At 44.6% G+C, this 24030-nt stretch overlaps 1 protein-coding gene across 3 annotated transcripts; it reads right to left on the minus strand.

The window, feature by feature from the left end:
• Positions 1 to 441: 441 nt before the first annotated feature.
• On the minus strand, positions 442 to 23403 carry wasf3b (WASP family member 3b). 3 transcript variants are annotated; one of them, XM_021620291.2, is made up of 10 exons: positions 23255 to 23392; positions 21563 to 21795; positions 12800 to 12946; positions 5924 to 6058; positions 3961 to 4114; positions 3525 to 3642; positions 3265 to 3446; positions 2785 to 3024; positions 1940 to 2238; positions 442 to 1595 (listed from the first exon to the last, which is right to left on the minus strand). In XM_021620291.2, exons 3-10 carry the CDS (start codon positions 12930 to 12932, stop codon positions 1438 to 1440), a joined length of 1419 nt encoding a protein of 472 aa, XP_021475966.2. In that variant the 5' UTR covers positions 12933 to 12946; positions 21563 to 21795; positions 23255 to 23392; the 3' UTR covers positions 442 to 1437. The 3 variants fall into 3 exon arrangements, with proteins under 3 accessions (XP_021475966.2, XP_036790888.1, XP_021475967.2); XM_036934993.1 differs by having other exon boundaries at positions 21563 to 21791; positions 23255 to 23362; XM_021620292.2 differs by lacking the exon at positions 21563 to 21795 and having other exon boundaries at positions 23255 to 23403.
• Positions 23404 to 24030: the final 627 nt, after the last annotated feature.

Below are 24030 nucleotides of genomic sequence, written 5' to 3' on the forward strand. Positions count from 1 at the left end.
TGTGAATATCCATTTTCATATTTGTTCTCAAGGTCAGAGTTCAAAGGTTACAGATTTTTACAAAAAATAACCATGACAACCCTAAACCCAATCCAATCTATTTTTCAGCTTCCAAATCTTTGCTAGACATCACTAAGCGATCATAGTCTCAGATGTTATTCATTAAGCTTCCTTTCACTCATATCTCTCTGATCTCCAATCAGACGCTCTTACCACACACTCCAGCTACGTTTCAATATCCATTCTTGAGTACCACTTAGGAAGATGCCCAGTCAATAGTCTACATCAGTCACATATATAGAGTTAGGCCAGGTTTTACCACAGCCACCATGTTGGCGCCCATATAGAACTTTATTAATGAATCGTTGTGATGTACCAAAACGAGAGCGCCTCTGACAGTTCCCTATGAAATGACCCACTGTAATCAAGCAAAACAGAGCAGTGAATTTAACAGATTTTTTTATTGATTAGCATTGGGGATAATGTGTATTCAAGTCAACAAATTGCACATCTGTTTTCACTGTGAAAACTATCAACAGTAAACAGCACAACGTGGAAGCTTTAATTATCACTTAGAAATGGCTATTGAGGAGAAAGTGGTGCTCCATGAATGTTCAGAGAGAACCCGCATTGGCTTAACTCTCAACATATATCTGGTCTACATTGTTAGTACGGTTGATGGAATACAGCCTCACTCTCAGGTGTTGTTCAGAAGAAACAGTTGGGAAATGCTTTAAAAACATTCTCCTTTTTGTTCCTCCTGAACGCTACCCTGACCACCGCAGTCCACTCTGACTTCTCTTCCTCCAGTTGCTATAATCTACACATTAAAAGCTTGTCGCTTCCCAGATTAACTATTAATAAGTGTTTGAGTAAAAACATTAGAAAAGACAAGTAGATTTTCTGTCCAAGGGGAGGTTGCTGTTTCTCCAAGTGACGCCCTTAAGATAGTTACCATACATGAGATAAGTCCCCAACACAAACAGGGCTTTACTAGTGTTATTATGGATAACATATTATACGGAGACACTGTGGTCTCCTGGGGTGTATTCAAGATGCCCAGAGCGTTGCATGAGAATTCTTAAATGTTAATGTAATAGTTTTGAATTGAACGTTGGTTTGCAGTTAGTGTCTGTATAGCAGCTGAACATGACAGTATGCATCTTGAATTCAACCCTAGCGTTCTAGTTGTGAATCCTTCAGCAGCTGATGCAGGAGCCTGATCTCCCAGCAGTGCTACATGTGACCAAGGATCACCCAGCTTATATACTGTACAAACATACCTACGACACGAGGGAGTGTATGAGTCTGTATATGTGAATGTTAGCTTATGGTCATGTGTTCATACACATACCTTTTAGTGGGTCTTAGTTTGTGGATGTGAACGTGCACGTGTATGTGCTTTTCAGCTTTTGAGTGAGAGAGAGTGTGTGTGTGTTAGTCAGACCAGTCGTTCTCCTCCAACTCGGAGTCATCCTCGGAGTCGGAGTACTCAACGGCGATGCGTCTGGACAGGATGGTGGCCACATCGTTCCCTACAGGCTCCCTCTTTGCCTGCTGCTCCTGCTGCTCCTGACCCTTTTTCAACTGGATACCTACAGCCAGGGAGAGAGACCGATAGATACACTTCAACTAGATACCTACAGCCAGGGAGAGAGACCGATAGATACACTTCAACTAGATACCTACAGCCAGGGAGAGAGACAGTTGGACACAGTCAGTAAGCCAGTCAGTCAGTCAGAAAAGGCATGGCCCGGGGCACCGGGTGAGCGCAGTTTGCTCATTTTTGGCCATTCCATTGGTCCCAAAGTGAAATATCCACCCACCCGGGGCACCAGGCGATGCAAAATCAGCCCCCAGTCAAGTTAGTCAGACACAGACAGACTGAATACCCCTGTCACAGAGACACACAGGGTTAGATAGAGATGCACACACTTACCCATGCGTATGGCAGCCAGCAGATCACTACGAGCATCATTAACAGGTTGGGCAATGTGGGGCACTGAGGACATCTTGGGAGTGGTAGAGTAGGAGGAGCCTGGAGGAGGGGGCGGAGGTATAGGGGGAGGTGGAGCCACCAGAGACCCAGTGAGTGGTGGTGGGGTCGGGGCATAGCCACCGGCTGATCCCACTGGTCCTGGAGGAGGAAGTGGTCCTCCGGGGGGCGTGGCAAAGGCAGATTGTGCTGATGGCATGAGAGGAGTGGGAGGAGGACCGTTTCCATATCCCTCCATCATACTGAAAGAGAGCGGGAGATAAGGTAGAGAGGAAGAGAGGAAGAGAGCGAGACAGAGAAAGAAAGAGAAGAGAGGAGAGAAGGGACAAAGTGAGACCGTGGGCATGAAGCATTATACTGTATTAATCATAACCATTTTAGAAATTGAAAGTATCTTGTTTATCTGCCTCTCCACAAAAACATCTCACTTATAGCGATGTCACACTAAACATCCTCTGACAACTGAAGAAGAATGAATAACAGGATGCCATTATTTTCACAGAGTTTATAGGGGAGTCGTGCCAAGACCAAGGCAGTTGAATGTACCAGGGCTGTACTCGGTTTGTATGGGTGACAGTATAACCCTAAAGATTAGTCCCAGAGAGAATTAAGCCTGTTGTTCGTCATCAGATCAGACACAAGACTCAACCAAACCCTAGAGTGACAACAAAAGAGTGCACATGGATTTGTCTGTGTGCACGTTTTAATGTTTATTTGAGTGTGCATTCACACATGTCTGTCTGTCTGCCAGGGTGTTTATGTATGTGTGTGTCTGTGCACTTGCTGACCTGTAGTCCACAGGGGGCAGAGATCCGTTCATGTTCTCAGTGGGTGGAGGAGGGGGTGGAGCATCGTGGGGGCGACCCAGGGTGGCTCCCCTATAGTCCTTGTCCAGAGTGGCATGTCCCTGGGCAGCCAGCTGAGCAGCCAGGAGACTCGGGGGTGGGCCGGAGTATGTGTAGGCGTGACCAGCATGGTTGGTTGAGTTAGGGTAGTGGTGGTGGTCCATGTGATCAGGCCCAAGACCCCTAGGAGAGAGAAAAGGTTACAGCATGGCCAGCAGAGGGCTAAATTCTCCCTGAACAGCAGAGCGAGACTAAACTAGCAGAGCACTGGGGAAACACCTTAAGTGGGTAATCATCTATACAGAAAAGTAATTACTCCATACTTCTTTACATTTCATACATTATGTTAGAAATGCAAATGTGTTCATGTGTAAACTTTTCATTGACCTCATCTCATATGCATGTACGTGTGTGATGACTGACCTCATCTCAGGGGACAGTGATCCCTCGGAGGTGGGCCCCTGGTGGAGAGAGTGTGTGTGGCGGTGGTCAGGCCTCAGCTCCTTATCCAGGGCCAACATATTCCACTCCTGGCGACGGTTCCGAGCCTTACGCACCTTCTTCACCTCCCTCTGCAACGTCCCGTCCACACAACGCTTCTGCTCCTGGGAGGAGACACATATTAGTGGAGACGGAGGAGGAAGAGATACAATGAAAGAAAGATAGATAACTTTAGACTTTACTTTGTTCTTCCTCTTCTCCTTCCTCTTGTCCTCTGTGTCCTGCAGCATTGTTTCTCTCCACAGGTTGAAGAAGTAGGAGGGGTCAGTGTAGAACTTCAGCCCCTCCTTGTGGTCATCCCTACAGGGCAAACACAGCTCAGGGTTTATGGGAAATGAAGTCCACAACATTCCATTTTGAGACTCTGGGTTTATGCCACAGGAGGTTGGTGGCACCTTAATTTGGGATAACGGGCTCATGGTAATGACTGGAACGGAATCAGTGGAATGGTGTCAAATACATCAAACACATGGTTTGAAGGTGTTGATGCCATTCCATTTGCTCTGTTCCGGACATTATTATGACACATCCTCCCCCCAGCAGCCTCCTGTGGTACACACTGCCCTGGGTAGTAGAGAGGTTAGACAGATCATAGAAAGGGAGGGGGAGATAAACCACCTATATTTGGAGAGGATGTTGAGCGGTGGAGGTTTATCACTCAGGTTGTACATCTCCTTGACAGGGATGGGCACGCTCCTCGTGGACACCACCTGCTGGTCCTGGGCGGTACTGCTCTTAAATGCCTTCTTCATGTTAATGTCCTGCAGAGAGACTGAGGACAGAGAGAGAGAGGACAAACAGAGAGAGAAGGACCAAGAGAAAGAGGCGGGAGGGAGAACAAACAGAGAGAGAAGGACAAAGAGAAAGAGTCGGGAGGGAGAACAAACAGAGAGAGAAGGACAAAGAGAAAGAGGGTGAGGGAGATATGGGAGAAAAGAGAGGGGGACAGACAGGGTGGGAGAAAAGTATTCAGACCCCTTCCCGTTTTCCACATTTGTTACATTACAGCTTTACTATAAAATCTTTTTTTTTTAATTCGCATGAATCCACACAATGACAGTGAAAACAGGTTTTTATCAATTTTTGTATTAAACTTTTAAAAACAGAAATACCTTATTTACATTAGTATTCAGACCCTTTGCTATGAGACTTGAAATTAAACTCAGGTGAATCCCGTTTCCATTGATTATCCTACAACTTGATTGGAGTCCACCTGTGGTATATTCAATTGATTGGACATGATTTGGAAAGGCACACACCTGTCTATAGAAGCTCCCACAGTTGACAGTGCATGTCAGAGCAAAAACCAAGCCATGAGGTCGAAGGAATTGTCTGTAGAGCTCCGAGACAGGATTACGTCAAGGCACAGATCTGGGAAAGGGTACCAAAAAACGAAATGCAGCATTGAAGGTCTCCAAGAACACAGTGGCCTCCATCATTCTTCAATGAAAGAAGTTTGGAACCACCAAGACTCTTCCTAGAGCTGGCTGCCCGGCCAAACAGGGAGGTGACCAAGAACCCGATGGTCACTCTGACAGAGCTCCAGAGTTCCTCTGTGGAGATGGGGTTCCTTCTGGAAGGTTCTCCCATCTCTGCATCACTCCACCAATCAGGCATTTATTGTAGAGTGTCAAGACGGAAGCCACTCCTCAGTAAAAGACACATGACAGCCCGCTTGGTGTTTGCCAAGTGTCACCTAAAGGACTCAGACCATGAGAAATAATATTATCTGGTCTGATGAAATCAAGATTGAACTTTTTGGCCTGAATGCAAAGGAGGAAACCTGGCACCAGCCCTACAATGAAGCATGGTGGTGGCAGCATCACGCTGTGGGGATATTTTTCAGTGGCAGTGATTGGGAGACTAGTCAGGATCGATGGAAAGATGAACGGAGCAAAGTACAGAAAGATCCTTGATGAAAACCTGCTCCAGAGTGGTCAAGACCTCAGACTGGGTTGAAGGTTCACCTTCCAACAGGACAACGACCCTAAGTACAGCCAAGACAATGCAGGAGTGGCTTTGGGACAAGTCTCTGAATGACCTTGAGTGGCCCAGCCAGAGCCCGGACTTGAACCCGATTGATCATTTCTGGAGAGACTTGAAAATAGCTGTGTTGCGACGCTCCCCATCCAACCTGACCGAGCTTGAGAGGATCTGCAGGGAAGAATGGGAGAAAATCCCCAAATACAGGTGTGCCATGCATGTAGCGTCATCCCGAAGAAGACTTAAGGCTGTAATCGCTGCCAAAGGTGCTTCAACAAAGTATTGAGTAAAGGGTCTGAATACTTATGGAAATGTAATATTTCTAAAAACCCGTTTTTGTTTTGTCATTATGGGGTATTGTGTGTAGATTCATGAGGGGGGAAAAAATAATTGAATACATTTTCGAATACGGCTGCAATGTAACAAAATGTGGGAAAAGTCAAGGGGTCTGAACACTTTCCGAATGCACTGTACATCATCAGTTTCAGCACTTTCTCCACACCTGACTTAACTCACTAATGCAAAGGACCTCACATCCCTGTGGCAACCAGTATTGACACCACTTCCTGTTTCTTGTGACCTCTAACCCCTGTCTCACCTTCCTCCACAGTGGAGTCCAGCTGGGTGACCTTGACAGCCAGACGGTCGATGCGGTCCTGCAGGGAGTTGGCTCTCAGGTAGAACGTGTTGGCCTCGTTGAACAGCTCCCCAAAGATGTCCTCCGCATGTTTACCTGCAGTACAAGAGTAGACAGATGGATCGTATGTGGTTAACATGACATTCTGGTGTACTAAATGATGCATACAGTATGCAGCACACTTTGAGGATACTATAGAGCAACTGTTCTGTTTATGACAACAGGACCAAGCAACAACCAGACAACAGGAGATACAGCTATTGTTAAAGACAGCAATGACATTAAAGCATGATTGGTAGGAGAAATCCATTGCGATGGACTTGATGCAAGGGACTATCAAAAGGCACAGGTCTACCATTCTTCTGTTAACAAACTGAACTCACAAATAGACCAGGGCATCACTGTCATGTGAGGTCCTAGAGGAAAAATTCAAACAATCAATCTTTGCAAGAGCACATCTGTTGAGATCAGGCGTCAAAATGTTTAACGCTAACTTGTGTGTCAGAGGCACGCACACACCCATGCACAGGATGACCACTGGACAAATATTTAGAGGAAGAAAAGGAGGTTCAGAATGTTGAGGTCCAATCCCTCTATGGTTCTGACATTCTCTCTCTCTCACACACACACACACCTCCTGTCCCTAGTTCAGGCTCTCCAGGCATTTGTGCCCAGTCATTTACAGTGGGGCAAAAAAGTATTTAGTCAGCCACCAACTGTGCAAGTTCTCCCACTTAAAAAGATGAGAGAGGCCTGTAATTTTCATCATAGGTACACTTCAACTATGACAGACAAAATGAGAAAAGAAAATCCAGAAAATCACATTGTAGGATTTTTAATGAATGTATTTGCAAATTATGGTGGAAAATAAGTATTTGGTCAAAAAAAAGTTTCTCAATACTTTGTTATATACCCTTTATTGGCAATGACAGAGGTCAAACGTTTTCTGTAAGTCTTTACAAAAAGTTTTCACACACTTGTTGCTAGTATTTTGGCCCATTCCTCCATGCAGATCTCCTCTAGAGCAGTGATGTTTTGGGGCTGTTGCTGTGCAACACGGACTTTCAACTCCCTCCAAAGATTTTCTATGGGGTTGAGATCTGGAGACTGGCTAGGCCACTCCAGGACCTTGAAATGCTTCTTACGAAGCCACTCCTTCGTTGCCCGGGCGGTGTGTTTGGGATCATTGTCATGCTGAAAGACCCAGCCACGTTTCATCTTCAATGCCCTTGCTGATGGAAGGAGGTTTTCACTCAAAATCTCACGATACATGGCCCCATTCATTCTTTCCTTTACACGGATCAGTCGTCCTGGTCCCTTTGCAGAAAAACAGCCCCAAAGCATGATGTTTCCACCCCCATGCTTCACAGTAGGTATGGTGTTCTTTGGATGCAACTCAGCATTCTTTGTCCTCCAAACATGCCGAGTTGAGTTTTTACCAAAAAGTTATATTTTGGTTTCATCTGACCATATGACATTCTCCCAATCTTCTTCTGGATCATCCAAATGCTCTCTAGCAAACCTCAGACGGGCCTGGACATGTACTGCCTTAAGCAGGGGGACACGTCTGGCACTGCAGGATTTGAGTCTCTGGCGGCGTAGTGTGTTACTGATGATAGGCTTTGTTACTTTGGTCCCAGCTCTCTGTAGGTCATTCACTAGGTCCCCCCGTGTGGTTCTGGGATTTTTGCACTGTTCTTGTGACCATTTTGACCCCACGGGGTGAGATCTTGCGTGGAGCCCCAGATCGAGGGAGATTATCAGTGGTCTTGTATGTCTTCCATTTCCTAATAATTGCTCCCATAGTTGATTTCTTCAAACCAAGCTGCTTACCTATTGCAGATTCAGTCTTCCCAGCCTGGTGCAGGTCTACAATTTTGTTTCTGGTGTCCTTTGACAGCTCTTTGGTCTTGGCCATAGTGGAGTTTGGAGTGTGACTGAGGTTGTGGACAGGTGTCTTTTATACTGATAACAAGTTCAAACAGGTGCCATTAATACAGGTAACGAGTGGAGGACAGAGGAGCCTCTTAAAGAAGTTACAGGTCTGTGAGAGCCAGAAATGTTGCTTGTTTGTAGGTGACCAAATACTTATTTTCCACCATAATTTGCAAATAAATTCATTTTCTGGATTTTTTTTTCTCATTTTGTCTGTCATAGTTGAAGTGTACCTATGATGAAAATTGCATGCCTCTCTCATCTTTTTAAGTGGGAGAACTTGCACAATTGGTGGCTGACTAAATACTTTTTTGCCCCACTGTATACAAGAGATATGGATAATGACAAGATGCTTATGATCCTAATATGGGATCTTAGGATCTTAACATGTAGGATCTTAATATGGGATCTTAGGATCTTAATATGAGATCTTTAGGATCTTAATATGTAGGATCTTAATATGGGATCTTAGGATCTTAATATGTAGGATCTTAATATGAGATCTTAGGATCTTAATATGTAGGATCTTAATATGGGATCTTAGGATCTTAATATGTAGGATCTTAATATGGGATCTTAGGATCTTAATATGTAGGATCTTAATATGGGATCTTAGGATCTTAATATGTAGGATCTTAATATGAGATCTTAGGATCTTAATATGAGATCTTAGGATCTTAATATGTAGGATCTTAATATGAGATCTTTAGGATCTTAATATGTAGGATCTTAATATGTAGGATCTTAATATGAGATCTTAGGATCTTAATATGAGATCTTAGGATCTTAATATGTAGGATCTTAATATGAGATCTTAGGATCTTAATATGGGATCTTAGGATCGTAATATGTAGGATCTTAATATGTAGGATCTTAATATGAGATCTTAGGATCTTAATATGTAGGATCTTAATATGTAGGATCTTAATATGTAGGATCTTAATATGTAGGATCTTAATATGAGATCTTAGGATCGTAATATGTAGGATCGTAATATGCAGGATCTTAATATGAGATCTTAGGATCGTAATATGTAGGATCTTAATATGTAGGATCTTAATGAGATCTTAGGATCGTAATATGTAGGATCTTAATATGCAGGATCTTAATATGATCACCCTGTTGCAGGAGAACTTTCCTGCAATGCAAGAATTGTAAAACTTGTAGTGTATTTGAGGTTTAAAAAAGGCCTCTGAAGTTCGCCATTTCCACTTTGAAATTTCAGACTTGATTTTCCCTGATGAGAAATGTATTAACCCCTACAAAAATGTCCATGAATTATAATCCATATAATACTTCACATTTCCTGTTCCTGCAGGTTTATTTTCCTGCTGTAGAAAAATGGCTCAAATGAAGATCCTCCATCTGTATGTCTCCGCCCTAACAATGGGATTAGTTGTCCACAGAGCGGAACAGCGGGTTGTCAATCTCCTGCCTAGTCCTTTTTGGATTGGTGGATAAATCTCGTTATATAGAAATTGAAGAAAAAGGAATAATCTATGAGGGGTGTTGATGTCAACTGCCTGTGTTCAATGGAGTGTGAGATGCTATGCTAGCCTCATGATTATGCATATACCGTCTCAAATTTCAACATAAATATATATAAAACCGATATAAAGTGCTCTTTCTCTTTCTCAAAGTTGCCGGGATGTCACGTGCGTCACACTTATCAGTACATTGGTAATGCTTAGGTTGTTACCAATCTTCTATTAGATCAAAATCAGCCTCACGTATCAAAATAGCAATTCATGGTTATCTTGACTAAAAATTCAACCCTCTCATTGTCCCCCATAAAGAAACTCTTCACTTGCTTAATAATGAATGATCTGCTTAACATGGACAGATTTGGGCAGGGATAGGGCTCTAGCTTAGACTCCCTCTTTGTTTATATTTAACCCACACAGCTGCTGCTGAAAGGCCCACTCCCACCAGAGGAACAATCACAATGGCAGAGATGTTTATTGGATGAGTCTTGTCCTGGAGGCAGAACTGAGCGATTTTCGCTAGATGGGACAGCTGCTATGTCAAAATTGGCTAAATTGTAAAAATTCATGAAAAAAATATTGCCTTTTGGTCTTCATTTATTTTTTAATTTAACTAGGCAAGTCAGTTAAGAACAAATTCTTATTTACAATGACGGCCAAACCCGGACGACGCTGGGCCAATGGAAAAATCTTGTTATATACTGGGGCGGCAGGTAGCCTAGTGGTTAGAGCGTTGGACTAGTAACCGAGCTGACAAGGTAAAAATCTGTCATTGAAAATAAGAATGTGTTCTTAACTGACAGAAAATTGTGCGCTGCCCTATGGGACTCCCAATGCCGGCCAGATATGATACAGTCTGGATTCGAACCAGGGTCTGTAGTGACGCCTCTTGCACTGTGATGCTGCGCCACTAATTAGGTTAATGTGATTTTATGACTTTGTGGCTGTGCCAGCTAGTTATCACTCTGCTTAGCTGTACATGAGTCATCCCAAAAAATGCTAAACTGCAATGACAGAGAAAGAGTTAGTGAGAGAGAAAGAGAGAGGATACCTGACCACTGTGACTGACCCAAACTTAAGGAAAGCAGCACTATGTACAGACTCAGTAAGCACAGCCTTGCTATTGAGAAAGGCCACTTTCTGAGTTTCACTTCCTAACCTTCTGCCAAATGTTAGAGATACAGATTTCCATCAGATTACACAAACTCCCATATCTATTGGGTGAAATACCAGTGTGCCATCAAAGCAGCAATATTTGTGATCTGTTGCCACAAGAAAAGGGCAACCAGAGAAGAACAAACACCATTGTAAATACAACCCATATTTATGTTTATATATTTTCCCTTTTGTACTATTTGCACATAATATGCCATTTGAAATGTCTTTATTATTTTGGGACTTTTGTGCGTGTAATGTTCACTGTAACATGTTTTATTGTTTGTTTATTATCTATTTCCCTTGCTTTGGCAATGTAAACATATGTTTCCCATGCCAATAAAGCCCTTAAATGAAATGGAATTAAAATTGAGAGAGAGGGGGGAGGGAGGAAAACAGAGCATGAGCAAGACGAATAAAGCAATAAAGGAGAGTTGAGAGCGAGAGAGCCAGAGGGTGGTTGGATACTGGGTATAAGATAGGAAAGTACATCTCTAAATATTTCACAGGACATTATATGGGTCCTGTCATGGGGGTAGCAGGGTTATTCAGGCAATAACCCCTTAAGTCATAGTAACTCTGTTTAATGCTGTTGTATTACAGCACACACCAGTGGTGTGTGTTAAAGGGTGCCAAGTGAAGCCAGTCTCCCCCCCCCCCCCCCCCAAAATTGACAAAAATAAGTAAATAATAAGAAAGTATATTTAATCTCTGTGTTTTCATAATTTTCAGAGAAAGCATCCAAACGAGCAAAACAGCGCCCCTCTGTCTCTGTATGTGTAGACCATCTATCTGATTCCGTCTGGTCATAAAGAGTATGACATTGTTGCTGCTCATAGCATTGAATGAAAAGGAAGCCAGCGAGCCTTTGGCGTCCCTTGATAAAAAAAATAAACAAGATAACAGCCAATCAGCGTTGAGCTAAACAGTGAATGGTCCTTTCGGACCAAAAACAAAACAACAACAAAAGTGTCAAGGGATTTGGTTTCACTCCTATCACAGAGAAATATGTCTGACAGAAACAACCTGAATTGTTGCATCTCGTTGTATTGTTGTCCTCGTGACTAGCTAGCTAAAATTGCCCCTTTCCTAAATTAGCCATGGATGAAGACAGGGATTTGGACTTGTGGTTTTACTTAATTCTCTGTACTGGCTAATGATTATAACGGGGATTCTGATCCAAACAAAAAAATGCATTGTGCCCCTGGTCTGAGAGGATGGAAGTTCCAGATGTAGAAGGCTAATGTCAACTAGCTATCGTTGCCCATGAAAGGAAGCTAGGCTAGCGTCCAAGCATTTTAGCCAGGTAGCCTATGACAACAAATAGCGTACCGTCATAGACCGTTACATCAACATGAAAGAGAGGAGGATTAGATCTCTCTACAAGTAGGGTGTCAACATGTTTTTCTACTTGCACGAACACACACACACAAAACTCAGAAACCATGGACAGCCACATATTTAGGTTACATTGATTGGACGAAATAATTTTTGGCATCTTTTAGCTGCATCACTGTATTAAACTAAGCAGAGGTGCTTTGATGATGTTGAAATTAAAATGGTGCAGGACTAGTGGAGGCAGCTCCTGTTTAACTTTGTGACTGGCAGTAACTCTCAGTGGTTCTAAATCAATAGTTGTTTAGTGGTCTGAAAATATTGGGAACATGAACTTTCTTGACCACGCTGTAGGCCATGTACTGTAACTGTTTGTCACATGCAGTATGCTTTGTGGACTCCACCGGACAGAGGTTGTCCCCGGTTTTGGGATGAAACAAAGGTGTGGTTGAATTTATTCTGCCTCTGTCTTCTTATTGCCTCGGCCTTAGAGCTATATATCACAGGGGAAAGGCATATGAACTAACAGGTTATAGACAAAACAACGCAATTTCCACAACACATGGGTTGTAAAATGTTAGTTCTTCTTCCCCTGGCTTGGCTTCCCAAGTGATTTTACTGTTTGATCCTGATTCACTGAACACTGACGAATCAATCGCTTCTTAGACATCACTATATTATCAGGTCTTCTCAAAATGTGTAACAGCACTGCAGCATGGTGAATATGAGATGAGAGGTTATTTAAGAGAGAATTTAATAGTATAATATGATGAGCATAAGCATGATATTCATAGGTGGCACACCTATATGTGGGGAATAGTACAATGACAGTGTGTTATTTCATTGTTGTCACCACGGTAGAAAGCACATGTAGTTCTACGTAGCCTGTGGTTAGTGCTCTCTGCTCGGTGTGTTCTGCGTGTCTTACTCAGGCTGCTGAGCTGGCGGATGATGGAGGAGAGGGTGTTGTTCATCACACAGTCCAGCTCACTGCCGACGCCGTCTGGTAACGCCCCCCGGCACAGGTGGCGCGGGTCAATGTTCCTCTTCACCAGAGGCATGGTGACACCTCACACTGTTACACAGGAAGCACACAATACATATGATATGACACACACTGTAATGGATGTATTTACAGACACGGTTTCCTACATTTTGTAAGTTATAACTACTGTAAGTATTTATAAGCACACACTCAATGCAGGGAGACACTGATACACACTAACAAACACACACACACACACACACACAGTCAATGGGCCAGACGTATAAGCACACACTAACAAACACACAATAGTATTTTTGGAAACAGGGTAAGTGAGGCTGGGCATACAATGATGACCTATCCAGACGAGACCAAGTGGCAGTGCAGTAGTAGTAGACAGCAGAGTGATTAAGGTATTGGGAAAATGAGCTACAGTCAAATCAATTGTTATTTGTCACATGCGCAGAATACAACAGGTATTACAGTGAAATGCTTACTTACAAGCCCTTAACCAACAATGCAGTTAAGAAATACAAAAAAAAAATGAAAGAGATAAGAATAACAAATAATTAAAGAGCAACAGTAAATAACAATAGCGGGGCTTTATACAGGGGGTACCGTTACAGAGTCAATGTGTGAGGGGCACCGGTGTCAAGGTAATATGAACCCGAAGGTAGAGTTATTAAAGTGACTATGCATAGCAAATAACAGAGTAGCAGCATCGTAGAAGAGGGGGGTTGCAACAACCTGAATTCTTGCATCTCATTGTGTTGTTGTCCTCAGGTGACTAGCTAGCTAAAATTGTCCCTTTCCTAAATTAACCATGGATGAAGACAGGGATATGGACTTGTGGTTTTACTAAATTCTCCGTACTGGCCAATGATTATAACGGAGATTCTGATCCCCCCCAAAAAATGCATTGTGCCCCTGGTCTGAAAGGATTGAAGTTCCAGATGTAGAAGGCTAATGTCAACTAGCTAACGTTGCCCAATATTGGGGCTATATACAGGGGGTACCGGTACAGTGTCAATGTACGGTTGCACCGGTGTCAAGGTAATATGTACATGTAGGTAGAGATATTAAAATTATTATGCATAGAAAATAGCAGAGAGTAGCAGCAGTGTAGAAGAGGGGGTGGAGGGGGGGCAATGCAAATAGTCTGGGTAGGCATTTGATTAGATGTTCAGGAGTCTTATGGCTTGGGGGTAGAAGCTGTTTAGAAGCCTCTTGGACCTAGACTTGGCACTCCGATACCTCTTGCCGTGCGATAGCAGAGAGAACAGTCTATGACTAGGGTGGCTGGAGTCCGACAATTTTTAGGGCCTTCCCCTGACATTGCCTGGTATAGAAGTCCTGGATGGCAGGAAGCTTGGCCCCGGTGATGTACTGGGCCGAACGCGCTACCCTCTGTAGTGCCTTGAGGTCAGAGGCCGAGCAGTTGCCATAACAGGCAGTGATGCAATCCGTCAGGATGCTCTCGATGGAATAGGTTTTGTCATGCCCTCTTTACGACTGTCTTGGTGTGCTTGGACCATGCTAGTTTGTTGGTGATGTGGACGTCGATGAGAATGGGGCGTGCTCGGTCCTCCTTTTCCTGTAGTCCACGATCAGCTCCTTTGTCTTGCTCACGTTGAGAGAGAGGATGTTGTCCTTGTACCACATGGTCAGGCCTCTGACCTCCCTATAGGCTGTCTCATTGTTGTCGGTGATCCGGCTGTTGTGTCATCAGCAAACATAATGATGGTGTTGGAGTTGTGCCTGGCTGTGCAGTCATGAGTGAACAGGGAGTACAGGAGGGGTCTGAGCACGCACTCCTGAGGGTCCCCCATGTTGAGGATCAGCGTGGCAGATGTGTTGTTACCTACCCTTACCACCTGGGGGCGGCCCGTCAGAAAGTCCAGGATCCAGTTGCAGAGGGAGATGTTTAGTCCCAGGGTCATTAGCTTAGTGATGAGTTTTGAGGGCACTATGGTGTTGAATGCTGAGCTGTAGTCAATGAATAGCATTCTCACATAGGTGTTCCTTTTGTCCAGGTGGGAAAGGGCAGTGTGGAGTGCAATAGAGATTACATCATCTGTGGATCTGTTGGGGCGGTATGCAAATTGGAGTGGGTCTGGGGTTTCTGGAATAATGGTGATGTGAGCCATGACCAGCCTTTCAAAGCACTTCATGGCTACAGACGTGAGTGCTATGGGTCAGTAGTCATTTAGGCAGGTCACCTTAGTGTTCTTGGGCACAGGGACTATGGTGGTCTGCTTGAAACATGTTGGTATTACAAACTCAGTCAGGGACAGGTTGAAAATGTCAGTGAAGACACTTCCCAGTTGGTCAGCGCATGCTCGGAGTACACGTCCTGGTAATCCGTCTGGCCCTGCAGCCTTATGAATGTGTGTGGAGTATAGGTGGTCTAGAGTTTCATCCCCTCTGGTTGCACATTTAACACGCTGATTGAAATTAGGTAAAAACCGATTTAAGTTTCCATGCATTAAACTCCCCGGCCACAAGGAGCGCCGCCTCTGGATGAGCGTTTTCCTGTTTGCTTTTGGCGGTATACAGCTCATTGAGTGTGGTTTTAGCGCCAACGTCGATCTGTGGTGGGATGTAGACCGCTATGAAAAATACAGATGAAACCTCTCGGTAGATAGTGTGGTCTACAGCTTATCATGAGATACTACACCTCAGGCAAGCAAAACCTTGACAATTCCTTAGATATTGTGCACCAGCTGTTGTTTAAAAATATGCATAGGCCCCACCCTGTGTCTTACCAGAGGCTGCCGTTCTATCCTGCCGCTAGAGTGTATAACCCGCCAGCTGTATGCTATTAATGATGTTCAGCACGACTCGGTAAAACATAAGATATTGAAGTTTTTAATGTCCCGTTGGTAGGATATACGTGCTTTCAGTTTGTCCCATTTATTTTCCAGCGATTACAAATTAGCTAACAGTACGGATGGCAAACGCAGATTAGCCACTCGTCGCCTGATCCTCACAAGGCACCCCGATCTCTTTCCACGAAATCTCAGTTTCTTTCTCCAGCGAATGACGGGGATGAGGGCCTGTTCGGGTGTTCGGAGTAAATCCTTCCAGTCTGACTCATTAAAGAAAAATTGCTAGTCTAATTCGAGGTGAATAATCACTGTTCTGATGTCCAGAAGCTCTTTTCGGTAATAAGAGACAGCAGGAACATTATGTACAAAATAAGTTACAAACAATGCGAAAAAACAAACAAAATGGGACGGTTGGTAAAGAGCCAATAAAACGGCAGACATCCTCTCCGGCGCCGTCCAGCCTCACCACCGCCCAGTCTCACCACCGCCCAGTCTCACCACCGCCCAGTCTCACCACCGCCCAGTCTCACCACCGCCCAGTCTCACCACTTCCCAGCCTCACCACCGCCCAGTCTCACCACCGCCCAGCCTCACCACTTCCCAGCCTCACCACCGCCCAGCTTTGCTTCCCAGCCTCACCACCGCCCAGCCTTACCACTTCCCAGTCTCACCACTTCCCAGTCTCACCACTTCCCAGTCTCACCACTTCCCAGTCTCACCACTTCCCAATCTCACCACTTCCCAATCTCACCACTTCCCAATCTCACCACTTCCCAATCTCACCACTTCCCAATCTCACCACTTCCCAATCTCACCACTGCCCAGCCTCACCACCGCCCAGCTTTGCTTCCCAGCCTCACCACCGCCCAGCTTTGCTTCCCAGCCTCACCACCGCCCAGGTTTAGGGTCAACAGTTCAGACACAAATATACACAGAGGATGCCAAACGTTAGGAACAGCTTCATAATATTGAGTTTGCCCTCAAAACAGCCTCAATTTGTCAGTGCATGGACTCTACAAGGTGTCAATAGCGTTCCACAGGGATGCGGTTCCATGTTGACTCCAATGCTTCCCATAATTGTGTGAACTTAGCTGGATGTCCTTTTTGTGGTGGACCATTCTGTATACACAGGAAAAGGTTGAGCATGAAAAACTCAGGAGTGTTGCAGTTCTTGACACAAACCGAAGGACCTGGCACCCACTACCAAAGGTACTTAAATCTTTTGTCTTACCCATTCACCCTCTGAATTTGATTTAACTAGGCAAGTCAATTAAGAACAAATTCCTTATTTATAATGACGGCCTACCCCTGCCAAACCTGGACGACGCTGGGCCAATTGTGCACCGCCCTATTGGACTCCTAATCACGGACAAATGTGATGCAGCCTGGATTCGATCCTCTTGGACTGAGATGCAGTGCCTTAGACCACTGCGCAGCACGTGAATGGAGCACATACACAATCCATGTCTGAATTGACTCGAGGCATAAAAATCACTCTTAAATGTTACAGGTGACGTCAGGTGACGTCATTAGGAGAACATAGCTTTCACCTGGTCAGTCTGTCATGGAAACAGCAGGTGTTCCTAATGTTTTGTATACACACACATTCACTTGACATTTCAGACCAACACCCACACACACACTGTCCAATGCAATTGGGGTCTAAGCTGATCCTGTTTCTAAGGCAGATTTTACAGCAGATGAAAGAGGGAACCCAGAGAACATCTGAGTGGCCATTCCTGCTTCCTGTTTTAGCGATCTCCGCATCTCTACTTCCTGTTCCCCCCAGAGTCACATCTTTACGTCCTGTTCCTCCCAGTGTCACATAACATTGAGGACTATACCACAACAGTCACGGGCTTCATCAATAAGGGCATAGACGATGTCGTCCCCACAGTGATTATAAGGACGTATCTAGCTAAAAAAGCTCAAGCTACTGCTGACAATGAACGTACATGGATGCATACAAGAAATCCCACTATGACCTCTAAAGAAACATCAAACAAGCAAAAGGACAATATAGGAGGAAGGTGGAATCCTATGACACCGGCTACGATGCTCGTTGTATGTGGCAGGGCTTGCAGACGATACCAGATTACAAAGGGAAACCCAACCATGCAGAACTCCCAAACAAGCTAAATGCATTTTATGCTCGCTTCAAGGAATATAGCACTTTGCCTTGTGTGAAAGCCCGTTTTTCAGGATGACTGTGATCTCGCTCTCCGTGGCCGATTTGAGCAAAGCGTTTAAACAAGTTAACAATCACAAAGCCAGACAGAATACCAGGGCGCGCTCTCAAAGCATGCACAGACCAGCTGGCAGGTGTCTTCAGACATTTACAATCTCTCCTTGTCCCAGTCTGTAATCCCAAAATGTTTCAAGATGATCAGCATTGTCCCTGTTCCCAAGACCTCCAAAGTAACTTGCCTAAATGACTACCGTAGCACTCACAACTGTAATTATGAAGTGCTTTGAAAGGCAGGTCATAACACACATCAACACCATCATCTAGACATCCTAGATCCACTCCAATTCGCATACCGTCCCGACAGATCCACAGATGACGCAATCTCAGTTGCACTTCATACTGCCCTCTCCCACCTGGACACAAGAGGAAAAAACTGTGAGAATGGTGTTCATAGACTACAGCTCAGCGTTCAACACCATAAACCCCTCCAAACTCATCACCAAACTAGAGACCCAGGGATTGAACCCCTCCCTCTGGTACTGGATCCTTGGACACCCTGACGGGCCGACCCCAGGTGGTGAGGGTAGGCAACAACACCTCCGCCACACAGAGCCTCAACACAGGGGCCCCTCTGGGATGTGTGCTTAGTCCTCTCCTGTACTCCCTGGTCACCCACAACTACATGGCCGCGCATGATTCCAACACTATCATCAAGTTTGCTTACGACACAACGATGGAAGGCCTGATCACCGCCAGCAATGGGTCAACCTACAGGGAGGTCAGAGACTTAGCACTGTGGTGCGAGGACAACCATTTCTCCCTCAATGTCAGTAAGACCAAAGACTTGACCGTGGACTATAGAGGAAAGAGGGGAGAGCATGTCCCCATCCACATCCACAGGGCTGTTATGGAGCGGGTTGAGAGATTCAAGTTCATTGGCATCCACATCACTAACAACTTAACATGGTCCACATAACACCCGCACAGTCGTGAAGAGGACACGTCTCTTCCCCCTCAGGAGACTAAAAAGATTTGGCATGTACCCTCAGATCCTCAAAAATGTATACAGCTGCACCATCGAGAGCATCTTGGATGGCTGCCTCACCGCTTGGTATTGGAACTACACCGCCCCTTGACTGCAAAGCGCTACAGACGGTGGTGCAAACAGCCCAGTACACCCCTGGGGCCGGGCTCCCTGCCATCCAGGACCACATTGTCATGCGGGTCAGAGGAAGGCCCGAAAAATTGGCAAAGACTCCAGCCACCCAAGTCATAGAGTGTTCACTCTGCTACTGTCCAGCAAACGGTACCGGAGCTCTCGGACCAACAGGCTCCGAGACAGATTCTACCCCCAAGGCATAAGACTGCTAAACAGCCAGACTGCTAAATAATGAATTAATGGTACCCAAACTATCTGCACGGACTCCTCGCACACTCACTAGACTATATACAGTTGAAGTCAGAAGTTTACATACACCTTAGCCAAATACATTTGAACTCCATTTTTCACAATTCCTGATATTAAATCCTAGTAAAAATTGCCTGTCAGTTTGGATCACCACTTTTTTTTAAGAATGTGAAATGTCAGAATAATAGTAGAGAGAACTATTTATTTAAGCTTTTATTTCTTTCATCACATTCCCTGTGGGTCAGAAGTGTACATACACTCAATTTATATTTGGTAGCATTGCCTTTAAATTGCTTAACTTGGGTCAAACTTTTCAGGTAGCCTTCCACAAGCTTCCCACAATAAGTTGGGTGAATTTTGGCCCATTCCTCCTGACAGAGCTGGTGTAACGGAGTCAGGTTTGTAGCCCTCCTTGCTCACACACACTTTTTCAGTTCTGCCCACAACTTTTCTATAGGATTGAGGTCAGAGCTTAGTGATGGCCACTCCAATACCTTGACTTTGTTGTCCTTAAGCCATAACTTTGGAAGTATGCTTGGGGTCATTGTCCATTTGGAAGATCCAATTGCGACCAAGCTTTAGCTTCTTGACTAATGTCTTGAGATGTTGCTTCAATATATCCACATACAGTGCCTTGCGAAAGTATTCGGCCCCCTTGAACTTTGCAACCTTTTGCCGCAATTCAGGCTTCAAACATATAAAGATATAAAACTGTATTTTTTTGTGAAGAATCAACAACAAGTGGCACACAATCATGAAGTGGAACGACATTTATTGGATATTTGTTAAAAAAGTTTGAAATATCCAATATCCAATGTCCCACTTGTTGTTGATTCTTCACAGAAAAATACAGTTTTATATCTTTATGTTTGAAGCCTGAAATGTGGCAAAAGGTCGCAAAGTTCAAGGGGGCCGAATACTTTCGCAAGGCACTGTAATTATCCTCCTTCATGAAGCCATCTATTTTGTGAAGTGCACCAGTCCCTCCTGCAGCAAAGCACCCCCACAACACAATGCTGCCACTCCCATGCTTCAAGGTTGTGATGGTGTTCTTCGGCTTGCAAGACTCCCCCTTTTCCTCCAAACATAACGACGGTCATTATGGCCAAACAGTTCTATTTTTGTTTCATCAGACCAGAGGACATTTCTTCAAAAAGTACAATCTTTGTCCCCATATGCAGTCTGGTACTGGTACTTCCTGTATATAGCTCCACATTGATCTGGTACTCCCTGTATATAGCAGCACATTGATCTGGTACTGGTCCTCCCTGTATATAGCTCCATTCTTATGTATTTTATTCCTCGTGTCAGTTACTATATTATTTTTTATTTTTAAACTCTGCATCGTTGGAAAGGTTCGTAAGCAAGCATTTAACTGTAAAGTCTACACTAGTTGTATTTGGCTTAATGTGATACATAAAATTGGATTTGTGTGCACGAAACAAAATGCATAATGCCGCACACCCAAAAGCAAAGATGACCCCTCAGCCATTCTCTTTAATTCAGATCTAGTAGGCTATGCCATGTATGTCATTGATGAATAGATAGCATCATAATAGCTCGGAGGTGTTGACAGAGAAAAGAGAAATTGTCTGACAACCAAAAAACAACCACCCTACAAGGCTGGTAGGTAGGGTCCTCAGCTGGCATCGGTCCAATACCCCCCGCCAAGCCTTGCCTGCAGCCACATACCAATATGGGACAACAAAGAATAAATTACATCATCGTCTGCTGCCACAAAGCACACTGAAAACAGCCAATTAGCACCATGGTTTGCGTATTCAACCAGATGATGAACCAGGCCCACATTATCATATAAAGACACTAGTGTGTGAAATGTGTTGGTCTGCTCTGCTTTGTAAGCCTCAAATGAGGAAGTTCTGCAGAGCCATGCGTTTGTTTTGTCTGGTGTGAGAATGGTCCCAACAACAAGGCGACATCATTAGAGGTAGGGGAGTGGGCTAATGAAGGGAATGGGGAGAGAAAGGGATGGACCGTGTGTGTGTGCATCTAGAGAGTGAGTGAGGGGTGGGGGAGGGGCAAGCAGGGACCTCAGGGAAGCCACTCTGAAAGGTTCCAGGGACAATGGAGCTCCGTTCACACGGCAACAGCAAAGTGCTCCCATTGCATGCCTCCCCTCCCCCTCCCCTCCTTTAACATCCCCTGAAAAGAGGACACTCCACTCAGAAAGGAAGAGCGGTGAGAAAGAGTGAGAGGGGGAAGAGAGAGACATGGAAAAACAGTAAATAGAGAAAGTGGGAGAGAGCGAGGGATGGGAATACCTAGTCAGTTGCACAACAATGCATTCAACTGAAATGTGTCTTCTGCATTTAACCCAACCCCTCTGAATCAGAGGTGTGGGGGGCTGCCTTAATCAATGTCCACGGCACCCCGAGAGCAGTTGTTGTTGAGGGTTGCTGGAGGGCAGAGGCAGATTTTTCCACCTTGCCGGATCTGGGATTCAAACCAGCGACCTTTTCGATTACCGGCCCAACACTCTTAACCGGTAGGCTACCTGCCGAAAGTTAGGGAGGTGGGGAGAGAGTGAGGGGGGAGAGAAAGGTGAAAAAATAAACTGCAGGAAGTCAATGAGTAGTCCTAATACAAACACCCAGGACTATCTCTGCCATGCACATACACACATAAAACCACAGGTAACCTCTTAGCTATACCATTAGCTTCTCAGATGTACCATTAGCCATCTCCAGAGCTCAGAGAGCTGAGGGCCTTTGAACTTCACTAGAGAGACATCCTGACTGCTGCCACCAGGACGATGTGCTTCCTGTCTCCCTAAAGACCCTCCACACAGACACATTTTACTATGGACACCGAAATTCTATTAAGGTCGGAGCAGGGAAACATTATAAATGTATGAGTCAGGTAGAGCCTCTTGCTTTGAGGGAGGCTGGAGAGCTTGTGGTGAGGTCATAAATATTGCAAGATATGTTACACATTGCCCTAAAAAATGACTTAACTCCTACTCCGACATGGCTGGATCTTCATTTTGTCGACAATATAGAATATGGCTATTCTCCCTAATAGCCTATATCTTTGTGAATAAAAACTGTCTGTTGTTAATTATAAACTTGGTGGTTTGAGCCCTGAATTCTGATTGGCTGATAGCCATGGTATATCACCACATTTAGCAGGGGTATGACAAACGTTTAGTTTTACTGCTCCAATTAAATTGGTAACCGGTTTATATTAGCAAAAATAGTCCTCAGGGTTTTGTGATATATAGCCAATATACCACGGCTAAGGCTGTACTAAGGCACTCCGCGTTGCGTCTTAAGTAAGAACAGCCCTTAGCCGTGGCATATTGTCCATATACCACATCTTCGGGCCTTATTGCTTAATTATCGCAAGTAACCCTTATAACTGACGTGTCACTGCCTAAATTCATAGAATAATGTTGTCTAATTCACACTGTGGGCTAGTTAATCTCTCTTGCTTTCAGTAAAGTGTGAGTGAGCAACAAAAGCAGCCGTCTGTGTGCTGGCTGCAGCCAATGCACACAACATGCACAGAGAACTGATGGCAAGCACGATCAATCAAAGTTCCGCACCGTCGCTTCCCGTTACCGAGTCTATTTTCCTTCCGCCACAGATTGTTACAATATTTTATAGCCGGACACTTTCTAAATCAAATGCCGTTTGTACGTTTTAGTGAACAATAATCAAGCGGTTCGGAGCAAGGCGGTTGCCAAATGGAGTGTGCAGTAATGGTCAAGAGTTGAATTGAAAGAATCGGGCCTTGGACACAGAACCCCCTTGTGCTTAATCATTATCTTCTACTGGGGTCCACTAGTGGTGGCCGGCCGCTACGTCCAGTCAGTGGTCGACTTTGTAGTTTGGCTATTTGGATTAACGCAATTCAACATATAAAAAAATACTCAATTAAGGCCAAATAAACAGTTTGGTGAGTAATATTCCGATTCGTATCATGACATATAAAAGCATAGTAAAAACCCTCACCGGCAGTCAGAAATGTAATAGATTTAAGTCCGTCCGCATGTCCCGTTAGATACTCCTGCTGATCGCGTTGCCATCCTGTGTCCCTGGCGGTCTGGCCACTCCAAACAATCCACCGCGGGGGCGGGACCCGCCAGCAGCCTCGGCCTATCAGCATTCAGCAACCGGGTTTTAATGATTAGTGGGTGTTCCCAATGTCCAATAGTAGCCCTTGAAAACGTATGAGTGACATCGAGGTTCCCCGTTTGACATCTCGTTGGTCATAGAAAAGGCAGGGTCTCTGCTCAGGGTGGATAGGGGAGGCTACCCATGGTTTACCATTTTATGCAATCCAGTCCCCACACAGGGTTAACGTTAAAGGCTTGAAATAAACATATTTTGGGGATGAGGACTTGACCTAGCCTAGTTTGAAATGGCCTAATAACAAAGGTTTAGGGTGTTTTTAAAGGTGTTTTGGGGAGCAAATTAAACTTGGCGGTATCTGGTTTAATGATAGCGCTAGACTGGTTCCATTCTAGCAGCTTTAGTAACTGACAGATGACTGATGAGGGCAAAGGGTGCAGACTAGAGTGAGAGTGTGAATGTGAGAAAGTAAGACAGAGATAGAGAGGGCAGTAAACGAGGGCAGTGAACGAGTAAAGACAGACCTCGGAGAGAAAAAGTAGGATGGACTGGGATTGTTCCATTATTGAAGACACTGTTCTATTCCTGGAAGAGAACAAACGTTATTTTTCCATTTTCCAGGCTAACACAGAGACAAAGAAGAGAAACCCCCAACT

This window comes from Oncorhynchus mykiss, chromosome 11, assembly GCF_013265735.2.
Source record: "Oncorhynchus mykiss isolate Arlee chromosome 11, USDA_OmykA_1.1, whole genome shotgun sequence".
NCBI lineage: Eukaryota > Metazoa > Chordata > Actinopteri > Salmoniformes > Salmonidae > Oncorhynchus > Oncorhynchus mykiss.